The sequence below is a fragment of the Taudactylus pleione genome, unplaced genomic scaffold, assembly GCF_031769625.1.
Source record: "Taudactylus pleione unplaced genomic scaffold, aTauple2 ptg000140l, whole genome shotgun sequence".
NCBI lineage: Eukaryota > Metazoa > Chordata > Amphibia > Anura > Myobatrachidae > Taudactylus > Taudactylus pleione.
Window position 1 is genome coordinate 3,007,044 of NW_028284542.1, and position 19,358 is coordinate 3,026,401.

The 19,358-nt window shown below is 47.5% G+C and overlaps 1 protein-coding gene across 2 annotated transcripts in view; it reads right to left on the reverse strand.

Moving 5' to 3' along the window:
* Window positions 1-1,143: 1,143 nt before the first annotated feature.
* The window catches only part of INTS4 (integrator complex subunit 4), a 44,385-nt gene continuing 26,170 nt past the window's right edge, over window positions 1,144-19,358 (reverse strand). For both annotated transcript variants that reach the window (XM_088473806.1, XM_088473805.1), the window contains exons 12-23: window positions 18,481-18,623; window positions 16,891-17,006; window positions 16,567-16,700; window positions 15,645-15,802; window positions 15,165-15,258; window positions 14,287-14,367; window positions 14,034-14,164; window positions 13,610-13,669; window positions 11,467-11,626; window positions 9,935-10,078; window positions 2,756-2,876; window positions 1,144-2,257 (exon numbers count right to left, since the gene is read on the reverse strand). In XM_088473806.1, coding sequence (XP_088329932.1) covers window positions 2,064-2,257; window positions 2,756-2,876; window positions 9,935-10,078; window positions 11,467-11,626; window positions 13,610-13,669; window positions 14,034-14,164; window positions 14,287-14,367; window positions 15,165-15,258; window positions 15,645-15,802; window positions 16,567-16,700; window positions 16,891-17,006; window positions 18,481-18,623 — 1,536 coding nt within the window. In that variant the 3' untranslated portion in view covers window positions 1,144-2,063. The remainder of the gene's footprint in view (window positions 2,258-2,755; window positions 2,877-9,934; window positions 10,079-11,466; window positions 11,627-13,609; window positions 13,670-14,033; window positions 14,165-14,286; window positions 14,368-15,164; window positions 15,259-15,644; window positions 15,803-16,566; window positions 16,701-16,890; window positions 17,007-18,480; window positions 18,624-19,358) is intronic.

Below are 19,358 nucleotides of genomic sequence, written 5' to 3' on the forward strand. Positions count from 1 at the left end.
AATAATAGACGGATATAGGAAATACTAGAAGATAATGCAGGTGTAAGATGTCCATCGAATAGGCTCCTTATTTTGCTCCCACCACAGGGCTTTTTAGCCCAAATTCAACTTTAAAAAAATGATTCACCAGCCCAGAGGTGGGAGAAACTATACTGATCAGGTCACTAATTCTACATCCACACAGATAGGCTGCAACCATATAAATACAAATGATGAGGTGTCCCTGTGCCGCCCGTCCCCAATACTGTCCTGGGACTATATGAAGCATGAATGAGGGACTAACAAGATCTGTACTGGGGGAGAGTGAAACATTGTAATCAGTGCTGTAGCTGGGACATGGCGAGTATAGTCTGCGAGGCCTATGCTATGGAGCAGCACATTCTGTAACCATCACACACATCAGGTGTGTATATAGACTATGATCGCGCTCTATGGGGTAGAGCAGCGGAACCCTAAAAGCAGACGTAGCACACAGGATATATATCTGCGGCCTTAGAACTCATGCCCCTCATATACAGCCTCTCCATGTTAGACTACTACAAAGATGAGAGATTTCCCATGTATCCAGAATGAGGCAGAGAACGTATCCAGCAACCTATAAGTGCAATTCTATATAAAAGCAAAACTGCATTTATAGTTTGGGTGAAGAGTTCTCTTTTACTACAGGCTTAGTGGGCATTGATGAACTGCAAGCGATAAGGGCATATATGAGTAGGGACGTTAGCACCCGCTTGGGTGAGCAGCTGAGTAGATAGCTTAGAGAAGAGGCTCCAAATTCCAGGTTTTGACAAACCATAACGGTCCAGGTTTTACAGGAGACTTCATTAGTACCTCAGTCAATTTGATTTAACCATCTGTGCTCAACCAAGGATATCCTCAAAACATGGACCATTATGGGTGCCTAGAGGACAGAGTTTGGGAACCTCTGGCTTAGAGAGAAGACTAGTGTAGAACGTCACATACAGCCCTGGGGTGAGTATGCTGCAGTTTTCTATATTAACCCCAACAACTTCCTCCTCAGTTTCGGGGTCAGTAGTCCTAATTACACGATACACCATGCAGACCCCCTGTTCCATACCTGTAAGATTTATATAACTTCTTCCTTCTCATGTTTAACCATTTACAGTCATTCAAATATAACAAAAGAAAATAAAAAATTTATATATTTTGTGTCAGTACTCCATTTTTATTTTCTATAATTTACTAATGTTCAGCACATATTTATTACAAAATAACACTTCATGGAACCCTATGATATAGGCAGTGAGCCGTCCTGTGCCCCAGGCTCCATTTCTGCAGCTATGAAGCTTAAAGACCTGCAACTATTTCCCAGTTATACTGCTGGCGACTTCTAGAACCCGTAGGAGAATATATTTATATATATATACACACACACACAACCAGTAAGTTGCGATAAACATATGTAACAAAACAACCCGCATGGTGACACGGGATTGAAGACGGACGATATAATATGAAAAAAGGTTTGCTATATAATTATAAAAAAAAAAACCACAACATTAGATAATAATTAGGATATTGGACTTTGCACCAGCTCGGAGCTGGCAGGGGCTGGTGGTCTGTCCTACATTTTTTTTTCAACCAGACTTTTCCCTATACCAAAAAAAAAGACAAACACTCAAAAACATCTTCTCGCTCAATGATTATATAAACCAAATGCTAAATGAAGCAAAACAACTTATTATTTTAGTAGAGTAACTGAGAAGTTTATGTAACTGAAGAAGTGGTTCTAAGCTGCTATAACGATGGACTGGGTGAGTGCGTTGGCACAGCGCACCTGTTTGGATTATTCTGCAAGCATGGGTGCATGTCTAGTTTCCGGAAGTGTCTCCCCAGGCTGGCCCTTTGTGCCCCGGGCAGACTGGTCTACAGGATCACTCCAAAATTAAGGTGCCCTGCGTCCAGTGTTGTGTAAATGAAACCCACCATGTGTGGGTGAAGGGTACACACTTTAAAAGGCACGTAATGTTTTCCAGCTATACGTGCCATGGTATCTGTCCGTTCCCAGGCTACCCCGCTCCTGGCGCACCATGCTCCATATGTCACCGCCTGGCAGGTTTGGGCATCAGGAAGACTTTAACAGGTTTGCTGAAGGGGATAGTGCCCTCTATGCTGCTCTCTGTGATGGGCAAGGCCTCCATGCTCTCCCCCCAGGCGGGTTTGGATGATGGGTTTAATATTTTGCTTCTGCTGGAGCTGTAGGCGAGGAGGAGGCTGACTTCAACCTGGCAGGGTTCTGTAAGAGGGAACATGTGTTACACGCAAATCACAGGAACTGTATCAGCAGGACACACGTGTGACAGTGACCCCAGAATACACATCATACTAATACCTCCAGCTACAGCAGATAAGAAGCGAACATACCACATGGGATCACACACACCTGTTATTACCAGACACACTACACTGTGCCCCACCGTCCCTTATTACGCCTGCACTGTGCCCCGCCGTCCCTTATTACGCCTGCACTGTGCCCCGCCGTCCCTTATTACGCCTGCACTGTGCCCCGCCGTCCCTTATTACGCCTGCACTGTGCCCCGCCGTCCTTTATTACGCCTGCACTGTGCCCCGCCGTCCTTTATTACGCCTGCACTGTGCCACACACAGGGTAAATGACTTATTAAAGCTCATGCACTGATTTTGTGCTATTACACCCCTCCATCTATGTAATAATGATCTCCTGTAATGAGAAAGCACAGTTCTCTTGTACATTTACATGCTCTGCACTGATTACCTGTCCACGCCGTATGCGAGATGTAAATCTGCGTGATCAGCCGATGTCTCCCGGGGCCAGGATTGCGGAAGTCGGCTGGCTTAGGGTGGATAACCTGAACCTGCCCATCGGGATACACAACCTGGATAAAAAGAGAGAAAGACGCTAATGAAGATAGTGATAAACTGCAATCTCTGTAAGTACCTCACAGAACAGACGCCCACACACACACACACACATCCCTCTGACACCAATACATACATACACACACACACACAGGCCTCCTCACACACATCCCTCTGACACCAATACACACACACACAGGCCTCCTTACACACACATCCCTCTGACACCAATACATACACACACACACAGGCCTCCTTACACACACATCCCTCTGACACCAATACATACATACATACATACACACACACACACACACACATCCCTGTGCCAGTGCCTAATGCAGACTGAACTCATGTACAATGGATGACAGTGGGAAGTGATTACAAGACGCAGTACTTTGTTATTAATAAGATCACGAAGGTTTAACATTGCTTGCTCCATTTTTGGGCTTTCATCCATTTAGAAAAAATAACTGAATATTTATCACAACGTCTCAGGATGATTTTGTTTTGGCTTTCTGATACCCAGATGTACCCGGTGGCCCATGCATGGTGACACTGCCCCTTACTGAACCCTATTTTTGTAGCGGTTTAATCTGCATTCATTATGCATCCAGGAAAATATTGCAGGATGGAAATCACTAAGGGTAATAAATAAAGTATACCCATCACTTCAGTGTAGAGGCAGCCATTTTGTGGGCTGACCCTGTAATTCTGCCAGCGCAGTCCATCGGTTCATTAGAAACTAGTGACGGAGCAAAGTCAGTTAAATTAAAAATAAGAGAGATATGGTAAGAACTTACCTTTGTTATCTCTCTTTCTTCATAGGGTCCAGAGGGAGACCTTGGGGTGTAGGTGATGGCTTGGACATCCGGGCACCACGCAGTTAATTTCTCTCTCCCACGATGCACCGGGCCACTCTCCCTGTATCCCGCCCCCGAGCCAGAGGCACCTCAGTTCGTAATAAGCCAAAGGCCGGAGGAGGATAAAAGAAGGAAGTCTGGAACACACAGGAATCACATTCTCACATAGAAGTAGACGGAAAGCCAGCAACCAGAGCGAAGCCCATCTGAAGCAAGGAGCGTTAGGGTGGGTGCCCTGTGGACCCTATGGACTTCGAAGAAAGAGAGATAACAAAGGTAAGTTCTTACCATATCTCTCATTTTCTTCTTCAGGGTCCATAGGCGCCACAGGGAGACCTTGGGGATATCCCAAAGCAGTCCTTTAAGGGTGGGGACGCTCCTGAGCAGACAGGAGAATCCGGCGCCCAAAGGAAGCAATTGTATCAAATGCATAGAACCTTAAAAAGGTCTGGACAGAGGACCACCTTACAAAGCTGAACAGCCAAAGTGCCACGGCGAGCTGCCCACGATGGACCCACAGACCGAGTAGAATGAGCAGTAACAGAAGGCAGTACAGGAATGCCCTCTTGAGTGTGAGCCTCAGATATCATCATACGAATCCACCTAGCTAATGTCCGTTTATTGGCTGGCCATCCCTTCTTGTGAAAACAGAGGACAAACAAGGAGTCAGATTTCCGAAGGGAACTGGTATGGTCCACATAAATCCTGAGAGCACGTACCACATCCAATGAGGCCTCACCTGCCGAGAGGTGTGGGGATTGAAAGGCCAGAACTAAATTTCCTCATTAATGTGGAAAGTAGAGCCCACCTTAGAAAGTCCAAAAAACCGCCCTGTCCTGGTGAAAAATCAGAAATGGGGGACGACAGGAGAGCGCCCCCAAGTTTGACACCCTTCTGGCCGAAGCTATGGCCAGAAGAAAAACAGTCTTAGTGGATTTCAAATGGTTGACAGCGGCCAGCGGTTCAAATGGAGGGCTCTGGAGAGCCTTAAGGACAACAGAAAAATCCCAAGGAGCCACAGGGGGGGGGACAAAGGGAGGCTGAATCCGAAGGACACCTTGCAAGAAAGTACGAATATCCGGTAGATGAGCAGTCCTACGTTGAAACCACACTGATAGAGCTGAAACATGCACCTTCAGTGAGGCCAAGCGGAGACCAAGACCCAAACCTGCGTGAAGGAAAGCCAAAATCCTAGGTATCCTAAATACCAGAGGGTCATAACCTCTGGGACGACACCATTGAAAATAGGTATGCCATACTCTATGATATATACGAGCAGAGGCTGGTTTGCATGCTCTGAGCATGGTACTGACCAGAGAGCTGGAGAAACCTTTGGACCTTAACAGGGATGTCTCAAAAGCCACGCTGTCAAAGACAGACGACCAAAGTCTGGGTAAAGGCAAGGACCCTGAGACAACAGGTCCAGACGTTGAGACAACAGCAACGGAGTGTCGATGGAGAGACTCTGAAGATCTGAATACCAATGCCGTCTGGGCCACGCTGGAGCCACCAGCAGGACCGTCCCTCCCTCTTGTTTGAACTTCTGAATGACCTAAGAAGGGAGACTGGAGAAAACCGGTACACAAACTGGAAGGTCCACTTTACTGACAGAGCCTCGACCAGGAGAGCCCCGGCATCTCTTGTCTTGGACCCGTATCTTGGCAGCTTGTGATTGAGTCTGGAGGCCATTAGGTCCACTTCTGGAAGGCCCCACTTGTCCACTAGGAGTTGAAACACTTCTTGGTGTAGATACCATTCCCCTGGATGCACGTTGTGATGGCTGAGGAAGTCTGCTTCCCAATTGAGAACTCCCCGAATGACCACTGTCGAAATGGCTGGGAGATGGTCTTCCGCCCATGTCAGAATGCATGATACCTCTGTCATTGCCGCCTGACTTCGGGTTCCTCCTTGATGGTTGATGTAAGCCATCGTCGTGGCGTTGTCTGACTGAACCTGCACGGGTTTTCCGTGAAGTGTGAGTGTGGCTAGCTGGAGGGCCCTGAACACAGCCCGAAGCTCCAATATGTTGATTGCCAGGGCAGATTCCTCTGCTGTCCAACGACCCTGAAAAGAGTGTGGACCTGTCACTGCGCCCCAACCCTTGAGACTGGCATCCGTTGTCAGAATTATCCAGTCCAGAATCCAAAAGGGGCTCCCTTTGGTGAGGTGATCTGTCTTCGACCACCAGGATAGGGATAGACGTACCTCCGGAGATAGCGCCATTGTTTGTGCTTTTATCCGATGGGGTAACCAGTTCCACCTGGAGAGGATCAGCTTCTGCAGAGGCCTGGAATGGAACAGGGCATACCCCGACACCATGGATCCCAGTACCTGCATCGCTGAGTAGATTGACACCCGGTGACTGTGGAGGCATCTGCGTACCCGCCTCTGCAATTTGGAGATCTTTTCTGTTGTCAGAAAAATCCTCTGCTGCTGGGAATCCAACAGCGCTTCCAGATGGAGCATCCTTTGTGATGGAATCAGTGATGACTTCTTCCAATTGATTAACCACCCGTGAGACTGTAGCACAGAAATTGTAAGCTGCAGATGTTGGCGGAGTACTTCTGGAGACCCTACTAACAACAGGAAGTCATCCAGGTATGGAAGCAGCCGGATACCCTGTCCCCACAGATGGGCCTCCATGATAGCCATAACCTTGGTAAACACCCGAGGTGCAAGGATAGGCCAAAAGGTAGAGCCCGAAACTGGAAATGTTGTTGCTGGACAGCAAACCGGAAAAACCTCTGGTGAGATGAAGCTATTGGAATATGCAGGTATGCATCCTGAATATCCAACGAGACCATAAAATCCCCAGGTTCCATAGCCAGTATAATGGAGCGTAGGGTTTCCATCCTGAACCGAGGTACCCTGAGGAACTTGTTCAGGGACTTGAGATTGAGGATAGGCCGATAGGATCCGTTCGGTTTCTGAACCTGAAATAGATTGGCATAACAACCAGTTCCTTTCTGAGGCACCGGGACCGGGACTACAACTCCTGCATGAAGCAAGGATTGTATGGCCTTCTGGATTTGCAATGCCTTGTCTGTCTGACAGAGGGCCTGCATAGAAAAACTGATGGGGAGGCCTTCTGCGGAAGGAGAGGGCGTACCCGTGAGAGACCACTTCTCTTACCCAAGTGTCTGTGGTGGTCCGACACCAGCACTGGGTGAACTGAAGAAGTCGGCCTCCCACCTTGGGATCCCCCAAGGGGAGGGCCGTCCCGTCGGGCTGAGGACTTGTCATCGGACATGGCCGCCTGACATCTGGTACTCCAGGCCTGCTTCTTGGGCTTGGTAGTCTTTTTGAGGGCTGACTACCTAGGAAAGGGCTGAACCTTAGGCTTACCTTGGGGCCGAAAGGACGAGGTCCGGGATCCTGAAGAAGTAGATGCCGAAGGCAGACACACAAACTTAGCCGCTGCCAACGTAGCCACAATCTTGTCCAGGTTGGGACCAAAGAAGATCTTACCATTATAAGGCAAACACTCTAATCCTTTCTTAGAGTCCGCATCCGCTCTCCAAGAGCGCAGCCATAAGGAACGGCAAGCTGACATCGTGGCAGCCGAAACCCTGGAGTTAAGAGGTTGACATCCAAAGCAGCCTCATTAATATATGCAGCTGAATCACGGAGATTACCCACTAGAGTCACTTGATCTGTAGAAACATCTGAAGGAAAGGACTCCTCTAAGGAGTCTACCCAGAACTCCATAGCCTTGGCCACCCAGGAGATAGCCATGGCCGGCCTGGCGATAGCCCCTGAAAGAGAGTACATTGACTTCAAACAAAACTCTACCTTCATATCCGTAGTATCCTTTAAGGAAGATATGGACGGCATAGGTAGAGTAGCACTTTTAGTTAAGAGCGTCACATAAGAATCCACCGCAGGTGGTGATTCCCATTTGGTGCAATGTTCCTCAGGAAAGGGATAGGCATAAGCCAGGTGTCTTTTAGGCTGGTATCGCTTCCCAGGCAATTTCCAAGCCACTTCCATATGCTCTACTAGCTGATCAGATAAAGGAGATTCCACAGAGGTAACCTTGAACAGAGCAAGTTTGGACCGGGGAGCTGGTGGTTCGTCCTCCTTATGACTTAAGGCCGAATGGACAGCACGTATCAGAGCCGGAATATTGATCTGAGACCTAGATTCCTCCTCTCGCAGAGAGGGCTCAGAGTCATCTACATCTAGAATCTCCCCGTCACCATCATCAAGTGTAGACTGAGATGACGGCATAGGCCTTTTAGCCGGTCTAAGGGGTTTATCCCCCTGCAACATAGCCTGGAGGGCAGTAGAGGTATCCGCCAGGTTCTGCACTGTAGTAGAGAGTGTATTCACCCATGGAGGCACAGGGGGGGACCTGCATGGGTGCAACCTGGGGATGCAGTCCCTCTGAGGGGAAAACTGCCTGCTGTTGAAACCCTATAAGGGGAAACACAGGAGGTACTGCCAATCGTCCTGCAATAGACGATACCTGAGCAAAGGACGCCCAAGGAGGCTCCTGCGAGGTGGCTGAGACTACAGAGGGGACTGGAGGATTATAACACCTCACACATAATCTCTCTAGCACCATGTCTCCCAAACCTAACCCTGCAGAACATGATTTGCATGACAGCAGGGCTGGAGCAGAATTGTGCACATCATCCCCACGTTCAGACATTGTAGAGAAGGAAGTGTACACTGTATGTGACAAACCACAAAGATATTAATATAACTGAGGTATATTAAACACCCTGACAACACTTGTACTATAAGAGCTGAGAAGGAAAGGAAAGGTATAGTAATATCTTTGACAGATGAGTAAGAAACACAGACAGGCAGCGCTAGCATAAGGTCACATACTATGCAGAAAAACACCTGCACAATGGCACTACAATTCAACTAACCAGACTTGGTGTGTGGTAGGCTATAGTGCTACATACGCTGACCAGGAGGTGAGGTGTGTAGGTGGACCCGGGCTCTGCGTTTTCCTGAGAGATCTGCAACTTCCAGTGGAAGAAAATGGCCGCCGGAGGAGCTGCCTCAGCTAAGCCAGACCACAATGGAGAGAGGGGAGGAGCCAGCTGTAAAACAGGGAAAGCTGCCTCCCCTGGCTGGCAATTAACCCCCGGGAAGCCAGTTTGCGGGCCAGTTTATATCCCTGGTGGTCTAGTGGAAGCACAGGTTGTCCAGGCCTGGCTCCACTGCGGTCATCCCCCGGTCTGTCCCCTGAGACCAGAGGGGGGGACGACTGCTACAAGCGGATCCTGGCAATCAGTGATCCGCTTCTTGCCTTGTCCCCGTACGTCCGGCTGCAGTCCTGGGATCCCGCGAGGTCTGGCTGGCAAAGACCCCGTGGCCCCGCCTGGATCCCCAGATCAGTACCAGCGCCGGTGGGCTGATGGAGCGGCAGCGTGGACTGTCCACCGCTGACGGCTCCGAAGAAATAAAATAAATAATAAGGCGCTGTCAAGAGTGGATTAAGCAAGCAGCTGCTGAAGGAGATAGTAAGTGTCCTTGATATAAATGGATAGGTAAGAAAGCAGCTCTTCAATTAGAATAATAAACAATTTAATTTGACCGATTCCTATCAATTACATAAAAAAAAAAAAAAAAAGAAAAGTCATGAAAACTGAAACTGAAACTGAAAGCTGGACAATAAAAACATTTAAAATGCGATGAAAAACACAAATTTCTATCTCAGACATGCATGTCAAAGTTCAAGCTCCTGATAATGGAAAAAACCCTTTTGTGGCACAATATAAATGTACTGGATAAAGTTCAATATTGGATTAGAATGGCAATTGAGAGTGAGAAGATATTACCAGTTTGCAATGTTCTCCAATGTATATGAAAGTCTGTAGGTCTAATGACTGGCAATGACCCATACACTGGAGTCTTCTTTGGGCCCGTGAAGAATCTTATCTATCCTCTGAAGAAATATCTTTGAAAATCTTCTGGGGGCTGTTGAACAGCCCCACTGCGTCTACAGTGACCCGACTCCGACCGGGCACCAACGAAACTGAGGTGCCTCTGGCTTGGGGGTCGGGATATAGAGAGAGTGGCCCGGGGCATCCTGAGAGAGAAAAATTAACTGCATGGTGCCCGGATGTCCAAGCCATCACCTGCACCCCAAGGTCTCCCTGTGGAGCCTATGGACCCTGAAGTAGAAAATAACTTTATTGTTCACAACACTGACAATCTGGGTTCCTTAAAGCAGACATTGTATTTGGTCGTACCTGAACCTTGACCGTGTTCTGAGGATCCTGAACACTCTCCAATGTGGCGTCAACATCCAGAGCTACAATCAAACCGGAGGTGAATCGGATGGGGTTATCGGACTCCTCAGCAGGCTCAATAATGCGAGCAGAGGCTCTGTGTATCTGAAAAGTAAGAGCTGAAATGTCACATCTCACACACACACACACATTATACATACATACATATATCCGTGATGCATGAATCTGTCTGATACACACAGATGCATGCATCACGTATATCCCTGATCCATGCATCTGTGCATACCCACGGAACGGTGTGTGGCACATCGTGAAAGACAGGTTGGTGATCTTTCTGCATGTTGAAGAGATCACCGACCAACAACCAGTGGGAGCGCACATCAGCATCGTCCCTACACACGGCACGTTTTAAACTAAATGTCGTTCCAATCAGTCGAAAACGGCAATATCGTTTAAGGGGGCTTTAAGTCCACTCAACTAAGAATGTTGCCTAAGTTATACTGCATACTACGGCTTACAGGAATAATGTTTGCAGTAGGACTTTCAAGTTCCTAGTATTCAATAGGACTTCTGCCTGACATCACCTGTTGAAAACTCAGGAACAGATTGTTTCTGACATGAATGTTGTGAATTACTGACCTTCTCTAGCAGCCCCTGTAACCAGGTCTCCTGTGTGGTTTATATATTGGAGACCATCTGGATTGAAGAAACACAGAACCATAACCCAGCACAGCTGCACCACTGTCCCAGTGTATTAAACTACTGCCGCTGAGTATGTGAAACCACCGGAGATGTCAGTGAAATTATGTGGATGGAGACTGGTCCCATATACCAGATCATTTGCAGTTTAAATGGGATGTAATCACCATACTGCCATATTGTATACTGCCGGACAGAATACTGACAGCTAAAAACCGAAAGGCGTCTAGATCCCGACGCATAACAAAATCCAGGACGCCGGCAACCCGACTAGCCATTACCCAGATAGTAGTTTAGCAAGGAATGCTAGCACTTAGCCGCGGAGAGGGGGGGGGGGGGGTGTTAGGGTTAGGCGCCACCCCGGGAGTCTTAGGGTTAGGCACCACTAAGGGTGGGTTAGGATGGGGAGAGGAGAGAGTTAGGGTACTTACATGCCCCGTTCGGCATTTTAACACTTCTGTATTTCAGTGTCGGCATTTGGTCCGCCGTTATTTCATCCGCCGGCATGCCATACCACACCCGTTTAAATGTATATTATTTATGTTACAGGAAAATGTGTCTCTTCCATATAAAGAGGTTACTAAACTGCTATTTGGCCATTGTTTTATATATGTTTACACATACTGTGAGGGTTTGCTAGGCAGGCCCCTCATCATCCCAAAATGCTATAAAGCTTTGATAATTAATATTATTAGTAACAAGAGGTGGTGCTGCCTTATTTACATTTAAACCATTCTCCTATCAATTAATTATTAAGGACTGTATGTAAATACTGGCGATTATAAAGCAGTAGGTGGCGCTGTCCTGTATGAACGCTCTGACATAATTGTTACCTGCTCAGGAAGGGTCAGGCGGAGGAAGCTGCTTTGCCGCAGGGTGGTCTGCAGGATTTTCACCATTTCTAAGGGTTTGGAGTTAACAAGCCGGGGCATAAGATCCAACAGCTTGTCCACGAAGCTGTCCTGCATATGGGGGAGCTCAGAGATGAAACACCTGGAGGAGGGGCGGACACAAGACGGAACCCTGATCATACAACTGGGCAGAGTGACTTATAATACAGTGACAATCAGAGATGGACCCAGCGCCAGAGTTTATACAGTTGAAGAAGGTTTTGTTGCTGCAGCTGCACGGACAGTCCATAAACCCCTTACTGCGCACGTGTCATCCCAAGTGCCCTATGCCACTCGCAATTGCTTACGGCATCGCTAACACTTGAGAAGGGGTTTGCGATCCCTGGGGGCGTATCAGGGTGCCGGCCTGTATACTGGTATGTAATTGCATACTGATACATATTTATACGTATGATTGATAATGAATGTACACTGATGACTGCTCACATAAGGGGGCGGATGTAGAGTGGAACTAAGGTTCTGCCTAATCACAGATGTAAAATGCGCCATGCAGAGCTGCCTGTATATGTAAGATGCATCCGGGAAAGCGCGCCACCGTGCCGCCTTACTCCAGCATTAGAGGCGCCCCAGGATACATCAGGAGGCGTGGCCTCACAGTGGCCATAACAGAAAGGCGCACGTACAGTACATGGCCGTTCCGTGTAATTCATCGGTAATAAACTCGCAGGGGGGCATGTAAAATCAAACTGCAGCTGCCAGTCATCATTATCAGTTCTCAACTTCCGACTGCAAATGATCTGCCTCATAACAGGCACCTGTCAGCCATAACATTACAGCCACTGACAGGTGGAGTGAATAACATGGATTATCTCATTACACTGGCACCTGTCAGGGGCTGGGATACATGAGGCAGTAAGTGAACACTAAAAAAATAGGAAAGTGTAAGGATCTGAGCGACTGACAAGGGCCAAATAGTGATGGCGAGACTGGGTCAGACCATCTCCACAACGCCGGGGCTTGTGGGGTGTTCCCAGTATACAGTGGGTAGTGTCTACAAAAAGTGGTCCAAGGAAGGCCAACCAGTAACAGGATCATGGGTGCCCACGGTGAGTGAAGGCTAGCCCGTAGGTCCTATCCAACAGAAGAGCTCCTGTAGCACAAATTGTTGATAACATTGATGCTGGCTATGATAGACAGGTGTCAGGACACATAGAGCATAGCAGCTTGCTGTGTATGGGGCTGCGTAGCCACAGGCTGATCACAGTGCCCATGCTGACCCCTGCCCACCACCAAAAGCACCTACAATGGGCACGTGAGCGGCAGAACAGGACCATGGAGCAATGGAAGCGAGTGACCTGGTCTGATGAATCACGTTTTCTTTTACATCATGTGGACGGCCAGGTGCTATTGTGTAGAATGAACAATGGATGGTTCTGAGGATTCTGCAAGGATCTCGCCTAGCACTGTTCTCTCCCCACTATGTGTTATCTCTACCAGGCATTACCTCTTCTGCCCAGTGTAATCCTATGTAGTGCGCCTGAGATGGCTGCCTCACCTGGATCCTTCGTGGGTAGGATGAATAATACTTAAAACTGATGACCAAAATGGCTGCTGCGCCTTTGTGTTATATGCACGGTTTAATGTAAACCTCTGTATTATGTGTTTATTATCTGTAAGGCGCCTTCAGACCTATTGGAGAAAAGCCCAATACAAATAAAATGATTATTATATTATTATTATCCGTGGGATGTGCTGGGGAAACAAATCCGAGCCATGGAGGCTCCACCTCGCAAATTACAGGGTCTGCTGCGAAGGTCGTGGTGCCAGATACCACAGGACACCTTCAGAGGTCTTGTGCAGCCCATGCTTCCACGGATCAGAGCGGTTTTGGTGGCACCTGTACAATATTAAGCTGGTGGTTTTAATGTTGGCTGATGGATGTATTTGTACATTTTGTCCCTGAGACTGTGGAAAACCTCAGCGTTTAGAGCAGCAAATGTGCATGTAATGAAGTAATTATTTGGTGCCAGCTGATAACAGGTCCCCGTTGTAGACCAGGCTCTTAGTGTACAGCAGGAAAGGATCACCAGTTATTTATCACTGAAGAATACAGGTGGGCGCTCACCTCTGGAAGGAATCCACTTCCTGCAGGAACTGCTCACACAGGCTGAACAGCGGCTCCAAGCTACACAAATCAGAGGTACAGAATGGAATAAGTGATGAAACCGAAAAATACTTTCATGCTTTCAATAAAATGATGTTCTTTTATTTCTTCAATCAGACCGGCCACCTATAGACAATGGTGCCAGCCATTTTGTTGCCTGAACCAAGATTCATTAAAATGGCACCACTAGGAACTAGCAAATTGATCATTTGAACATCGGTCTTTTGCACAAAATGGCCGCCTCTGCAGTGTGCGGGTGACTGGTCTGATTTCATTATGTCTGCCATCTTTAGTCCACTGTCATACCTCACAGTCTAATATTACAATCACCAACCCAAACTATAATGAATGTACAGATGGAACCCCCCTCCTGAAGGAGTCTCACCCTTTAGTGGTCCGAGCAGTCACAAGGAGCTGAAGAGCATTTGCTTGTAACCTCATGTGATGTATAATGGCCACTTGTCTGTTCTCCAGCCCACTGTACATAAACTCCATCTTGTAAGTGTCTTCCAGGATCTGGAGTAGAAGCAGAGAGACCAGACAGGATACTAGAGAGTTTGTACATATAACTCAGAGGAGCGTTTCCCATTCATCCCATTACACTGGGCGTCTGAGTAACAAGACACCGCACTGCGCACCTGTTTCACGGCCGCAGCGGTCAGAGAATTCTGCTTCACGTACAGGGGGGCAGCCAGGCTCCATAGCTTCTCATTCAGTGCCTGAAACACACAGAGACTGGCTCACATCTACCACCAAGTGATGGGTGTACACTATGGGCCTGTTTGTTCATGTACTTTTGTATTATTGTGTGTATTACTAAGACTAATAGATGTCCTACTTTAAATTATTCCAGATATCAGTGTTCTGTGACGAGATCAGGACTAGCTGGAAGACTATTATAGGCCACGGGGTGTGGAAACGTTGTCAGAGTGAGGTGGTTCCGCTCAGATTTTCTGTGGGGCACCCAGTAACATAAGAGCCACTCAATGTGCCTTCATGCGTGGTGGAAAGCAGCGTAATAAAGCAATTTAAACAAAGAAACATACAAGACCCACAATCCCTTTGGTTTAATAACAAAATGATGGTCAGACAAGCAGTTCAGTGAGAGTATTTTAGAAAAGTTATTTTAAGGGGTTAGTTCATGTGTGTAGATCTTATTCCAATTCAATTCTAGTACTGTGATGTGGTGAATATTTACCACACACATTATACCTGCGCCTGGCTAAATGGCCCCGGGGTGCCCCCCCCAGCTAGATGGCCCTGAGGTGCCCGCCAGATAGATGGGCCCTGGGGTGCCTGCCAGATGGGCCCTGGGGTGCCCGCATATAGATGGGCCCTGGGGTGCCCGCCAGATAGATTAGTCTTATTAGCAAATACTGCCCCTAACCCACCCTCTTTGCAGTGCTCATTAAAAAAAATGTAAGGAATAAAAGAAAATGTGAGTATGATAAACCAGGCGCCTCTGTATGGAAACTATGAAACGCCTTGTCTTACACACAGATGGAGAGAGACTAACCTTGATGAGCAGCAAGTGACAACGCAGGTAGGTGGCGGAGAAATCCGCCATGCCGGCCAGCTCGGACTGGAGCTCCCCAATTCTCTGCAGGTCCCTGGAGAATATATAAATGACATCATCCAGAGTCAGCACATACATCATTATTGCAATTCAAGTTTCTAATTTCAAACTAGAACTAGTAACAAATCTATGAATTAGCCCATCATTTCCATACCAGCGGCTGGTGTTACATGGGCGACAGTGCCACTTATACCATCTGACACCAGCAACCGCCTATCCACAATACTAAACGCAGATCCGTATTTAGAAGCAGTCAGATTTAGATATTTTCCCATTTGTGATATTAAGTAATGACAAAGATTCTAATATTTTTGTATTTTAAGTATATATAAATATATATTAGCTAATTGGTGTTTGCAACACGAGACCACTATCCTCATTCAACCCCCTACACCCCAGCGAGGCAGAATCTCCACTTACCGGATGGTGTACTCCAGCAGTTCCTGTGTCCCCTGGGTGCCCAGGTTCTGGAGGTTATGGATCCTCTCCAAGCTGTTCTGCAGAAACTGCTGTGACGGATCCTCGTGAGGGGACTCACGTTCCAGGTCCGGAATCCACGACCACTTCACACCCGGCAGCTACAGGGAGGAAGGGGCTGGTCAGGGACACTCAAACATCAATCAGCACCATAACATAGACCAGTCACCATAACATAGACCAGTCACCACAACATAGACCCGGTGACTAAAGATGGGCCGCTTGTGGACCTGTAGCTGCTGTGGAACTACAAGCTCTCTCCCGGAATATAATCCTAACCCGTAAATATAACCCTTATTGTATTCTACGGCTTCTAATGGGTTACAGGGGTGGAAAATAGGTAAATTTCTTGGAGGTTTATTCTGTGGTGTTAATTTACTTGGACAAATTTTTTTTAGATTTTTTTTTTTTTTTTTTTTTTCAACGTGAATAATTGTATTATTTGTTCCATTTTTTCTTTTGGTATAGAGTGTGGTACTATGCAGTTAAATGTTGCAGTATGGCAAAAAAAATATAGTGTATGTACAATTCCAATGCCCACCACACAGCCTGATTCAACACGCACACTAAAAAGATCCAAAGCTTAAATGTATAAACAAACTCTACCACTGGGGGCACTGTGGCTTCCTGCAGCAGATCACCCTCCATGTAGGAAATCAGCTGCAACATTGTGAGATAGCTTTCTCTATGGTTCTAATTAGTGATCAGGGGTCCAGGAAGGCACTTGATCACTATTTACCTCTGAACTAGGTGCCTCTAAGCTCAAAGACTTTCTACATGGTGCTCTAACACTGGTCAAGCCCCTGAGCACTGCCCTCCCCTCTTATAACCAGCACTTGAGCCGAGACCTCCCCTCCAGACTTACACTCAGAGATGGAACCAGGTGCGAGAGGCTGTCCCGCAGGTAGGCATAGTGGCGGAAGGTGTGGTCGGAGAACAGGGCTGGCATGGTAGGACAGGTCTTTGCAGCGTTGAAAATCAGAACCAAAACTGCTATATCTGGTAAATAGAGTGAAGGTAAAGTTTTAACAGAAATAGAAGGAACGAGCCGGAACTGTGCAATACAACCTGTGACATTGCTGCAATGCGGCATGACCCACAGAGAACGGCTGGCAACCTGGCACTTTCAGAGACACCTTTGCAGAACATAGAGAGTGGTTGACGTTTATACTGAAAACAAAAAGGATACAAGCTGGATCGTCCATGTTTGGCTCTGGCGTGTCGAAGAACGGGTGGGTACTCAGGAGCTTGGGAACCAGGGAAAGCACCAGGGTGGGGTGTCTGCAACCCAGGAACTTCAAACATCTGCCGGGTGAGACGTATTACCGTGAAATGCAGCATAAAGGCTGAGAGCGGACATATAACCTCTATGTAGGACACAATTACGATAGAGCATGCTGAGTGTAATATAGGGGCTACAACAGGCATCGGGAGCATGAAAGAGTGTGTTATATAGAGGTTTAAACTTACACATGACTGTACAATTAAACAGTCATGTCCCTTTAAAAGCAATAGCATTACATTCTACGGTCAATTCAATTATGGGCAATGTATGCAATGTACTGTTGGACCTACACCCTTTTATCACCATGGTTTTGCCCCTAAATTGCGCATTTTAGTTTGCAGACCCATATGGGCGCATATTAAATGTCCAATTTAGGGGCTATTGTATGGATGCGCACGGCAGCGGACATAATGGGTGCGCACCACACCACGCATAATGTAACGGACCCTACTGCGATGCACTGCGCATACATATGGCAGCCCCTAAATCGCTATACACACCTCTATGGGGCTGCAAATTACAATGAGAAATGTAGGGACTATGAATGGTGCAGCTGTTAGTGACCCAATGCTGTTACAATGGCACATCGTGGTCATCGCTCGTACATCGCCACTAAAGGGATAAACCCCTAACGGCTCTCAGCTAACTGGCTGTAGTAACATGGGAACCTGGAGAAAAGCTGGCGTGAAATGTAGCAGACACACACTTCTAGAGTATTATAGAATATTATTATGTTTTAGATACATAGTGTCACCAATTATGCAGCACTGTACAGGGAATATTTGTCATTCAATCAAGTTCCTGCTCCATCAAATGGTGCATAAAAGTAAACATATGTTATAATAATGAATTTTAAAGAGTCAAACCTTATTTTAGCATTATATTAAAATTCCCTTTTATGGAATTATGTGCTCAGTGATTGTCGTAATTAATTATTTTTCTACTTTGTTGTACATCATAGTGTTCACTCTAGGTCCGGCAAGGCGCCAGACCTAGAGAAAAAGCACATCTGCGCCCGAAAAGGGGCGTGACCAAGGAAAAGGGAGCGTGTCTTTAAGACGTGTCCCCTTTTTGTCACTCTTGGGGTATGCGCCCGGCATTCATTCACCAGCAGTGACCGCTACACTGCAGTTTTCCCCACCCGCGGGAGAGTGCGACCCGCAGGTCAGGATGGCACCCGCAGGCTGTTTCAGCAGGGGGGCCATGCTGGAGGGCAGGGTGCTTTTTGCCCTTTAGAATTAGGACAGGGCGCGGCGACCTGCTAAAACAGCCTAGCGGGAACGTTACATCATACTATTCTAAAACCTGATTAGCACCCTTTCTCTATTGCTATGTACTCATCTTGCTTATTTGAATGATTTAATAAATATCCTTTTTATCTATTTTATGGGCAGAATAAGAGGCCTCAGAACACGTTGTGTAATCTCCAGCGAGTCAGATAGTTTCACGTGTTCCGTAATTGTGAATCATGTAGGTGTGATGTGCGATAGTTACTTCCAGATAGACTCCCGGTCCGTGGGGTACTTGGAGAGGTTCTTGAGAAGTTCCACCAGGGCGAGATGGATACATTCTTTAGTGGAGACGTTTGTGCAGCAGAGCAGTTCGTGCAGGGCCTCCCGAATGTCCCGGGAAGAGTCCTACAGAGGTAAGAGACAGAGTATTCTTCAGATCACGGTAACCTGCGTTCCACCGCCCCGACTACTGAGCATTACATCAGGATAGCCTGCGTTCCACCGCCCCGACTACTGAGCATTACATCAGGATAGCCTGTGTAGCATCGCCCCGACTACTGAGCATTACATCAGGATAGCCTGCGTTCCACCGCCCCGACTACTGAGCATTACATCAGGATAGCCTGCGTTCCACCGCCCTGACTACTGAGCATTACATCAGGATAGCCTGCATTCCACCGCCCCGACTACTGAGCATTACATCAGGCTAGCCTGCATTCCACCGCCCCGACTACTGAGCATTACATCAGGATAGCCTGCATTCCACCGCCCCGACTACTGAGCATTACATCAGGATAGCCTGCATTCCACCGCCCCGACTACTGAGCATTACATCAGGATAGCCTGCATTCCATCGCCCCGACTACTGAGCATTACATCAGGATAGCCTGCGTAGCATCGCCCCGACTGTTGAGCATTACATCAGGATAGCCTGCGTTCCACCGCCCCGACTACTGAGCATTACATCAGGATAGCCTGTGTAGCATCGCCCCGACTACTGAGCATTACATCAGGATAGCCTGCGTTCCATCGCCCAGACTACTGAGCATTACATCAGGATAGCCTGCGTAGCATCGCCCCAACTACTGAGCATTACATCAGGATAGCCTGCGTAGCATCGCCCCAACTACTGAGCATTAC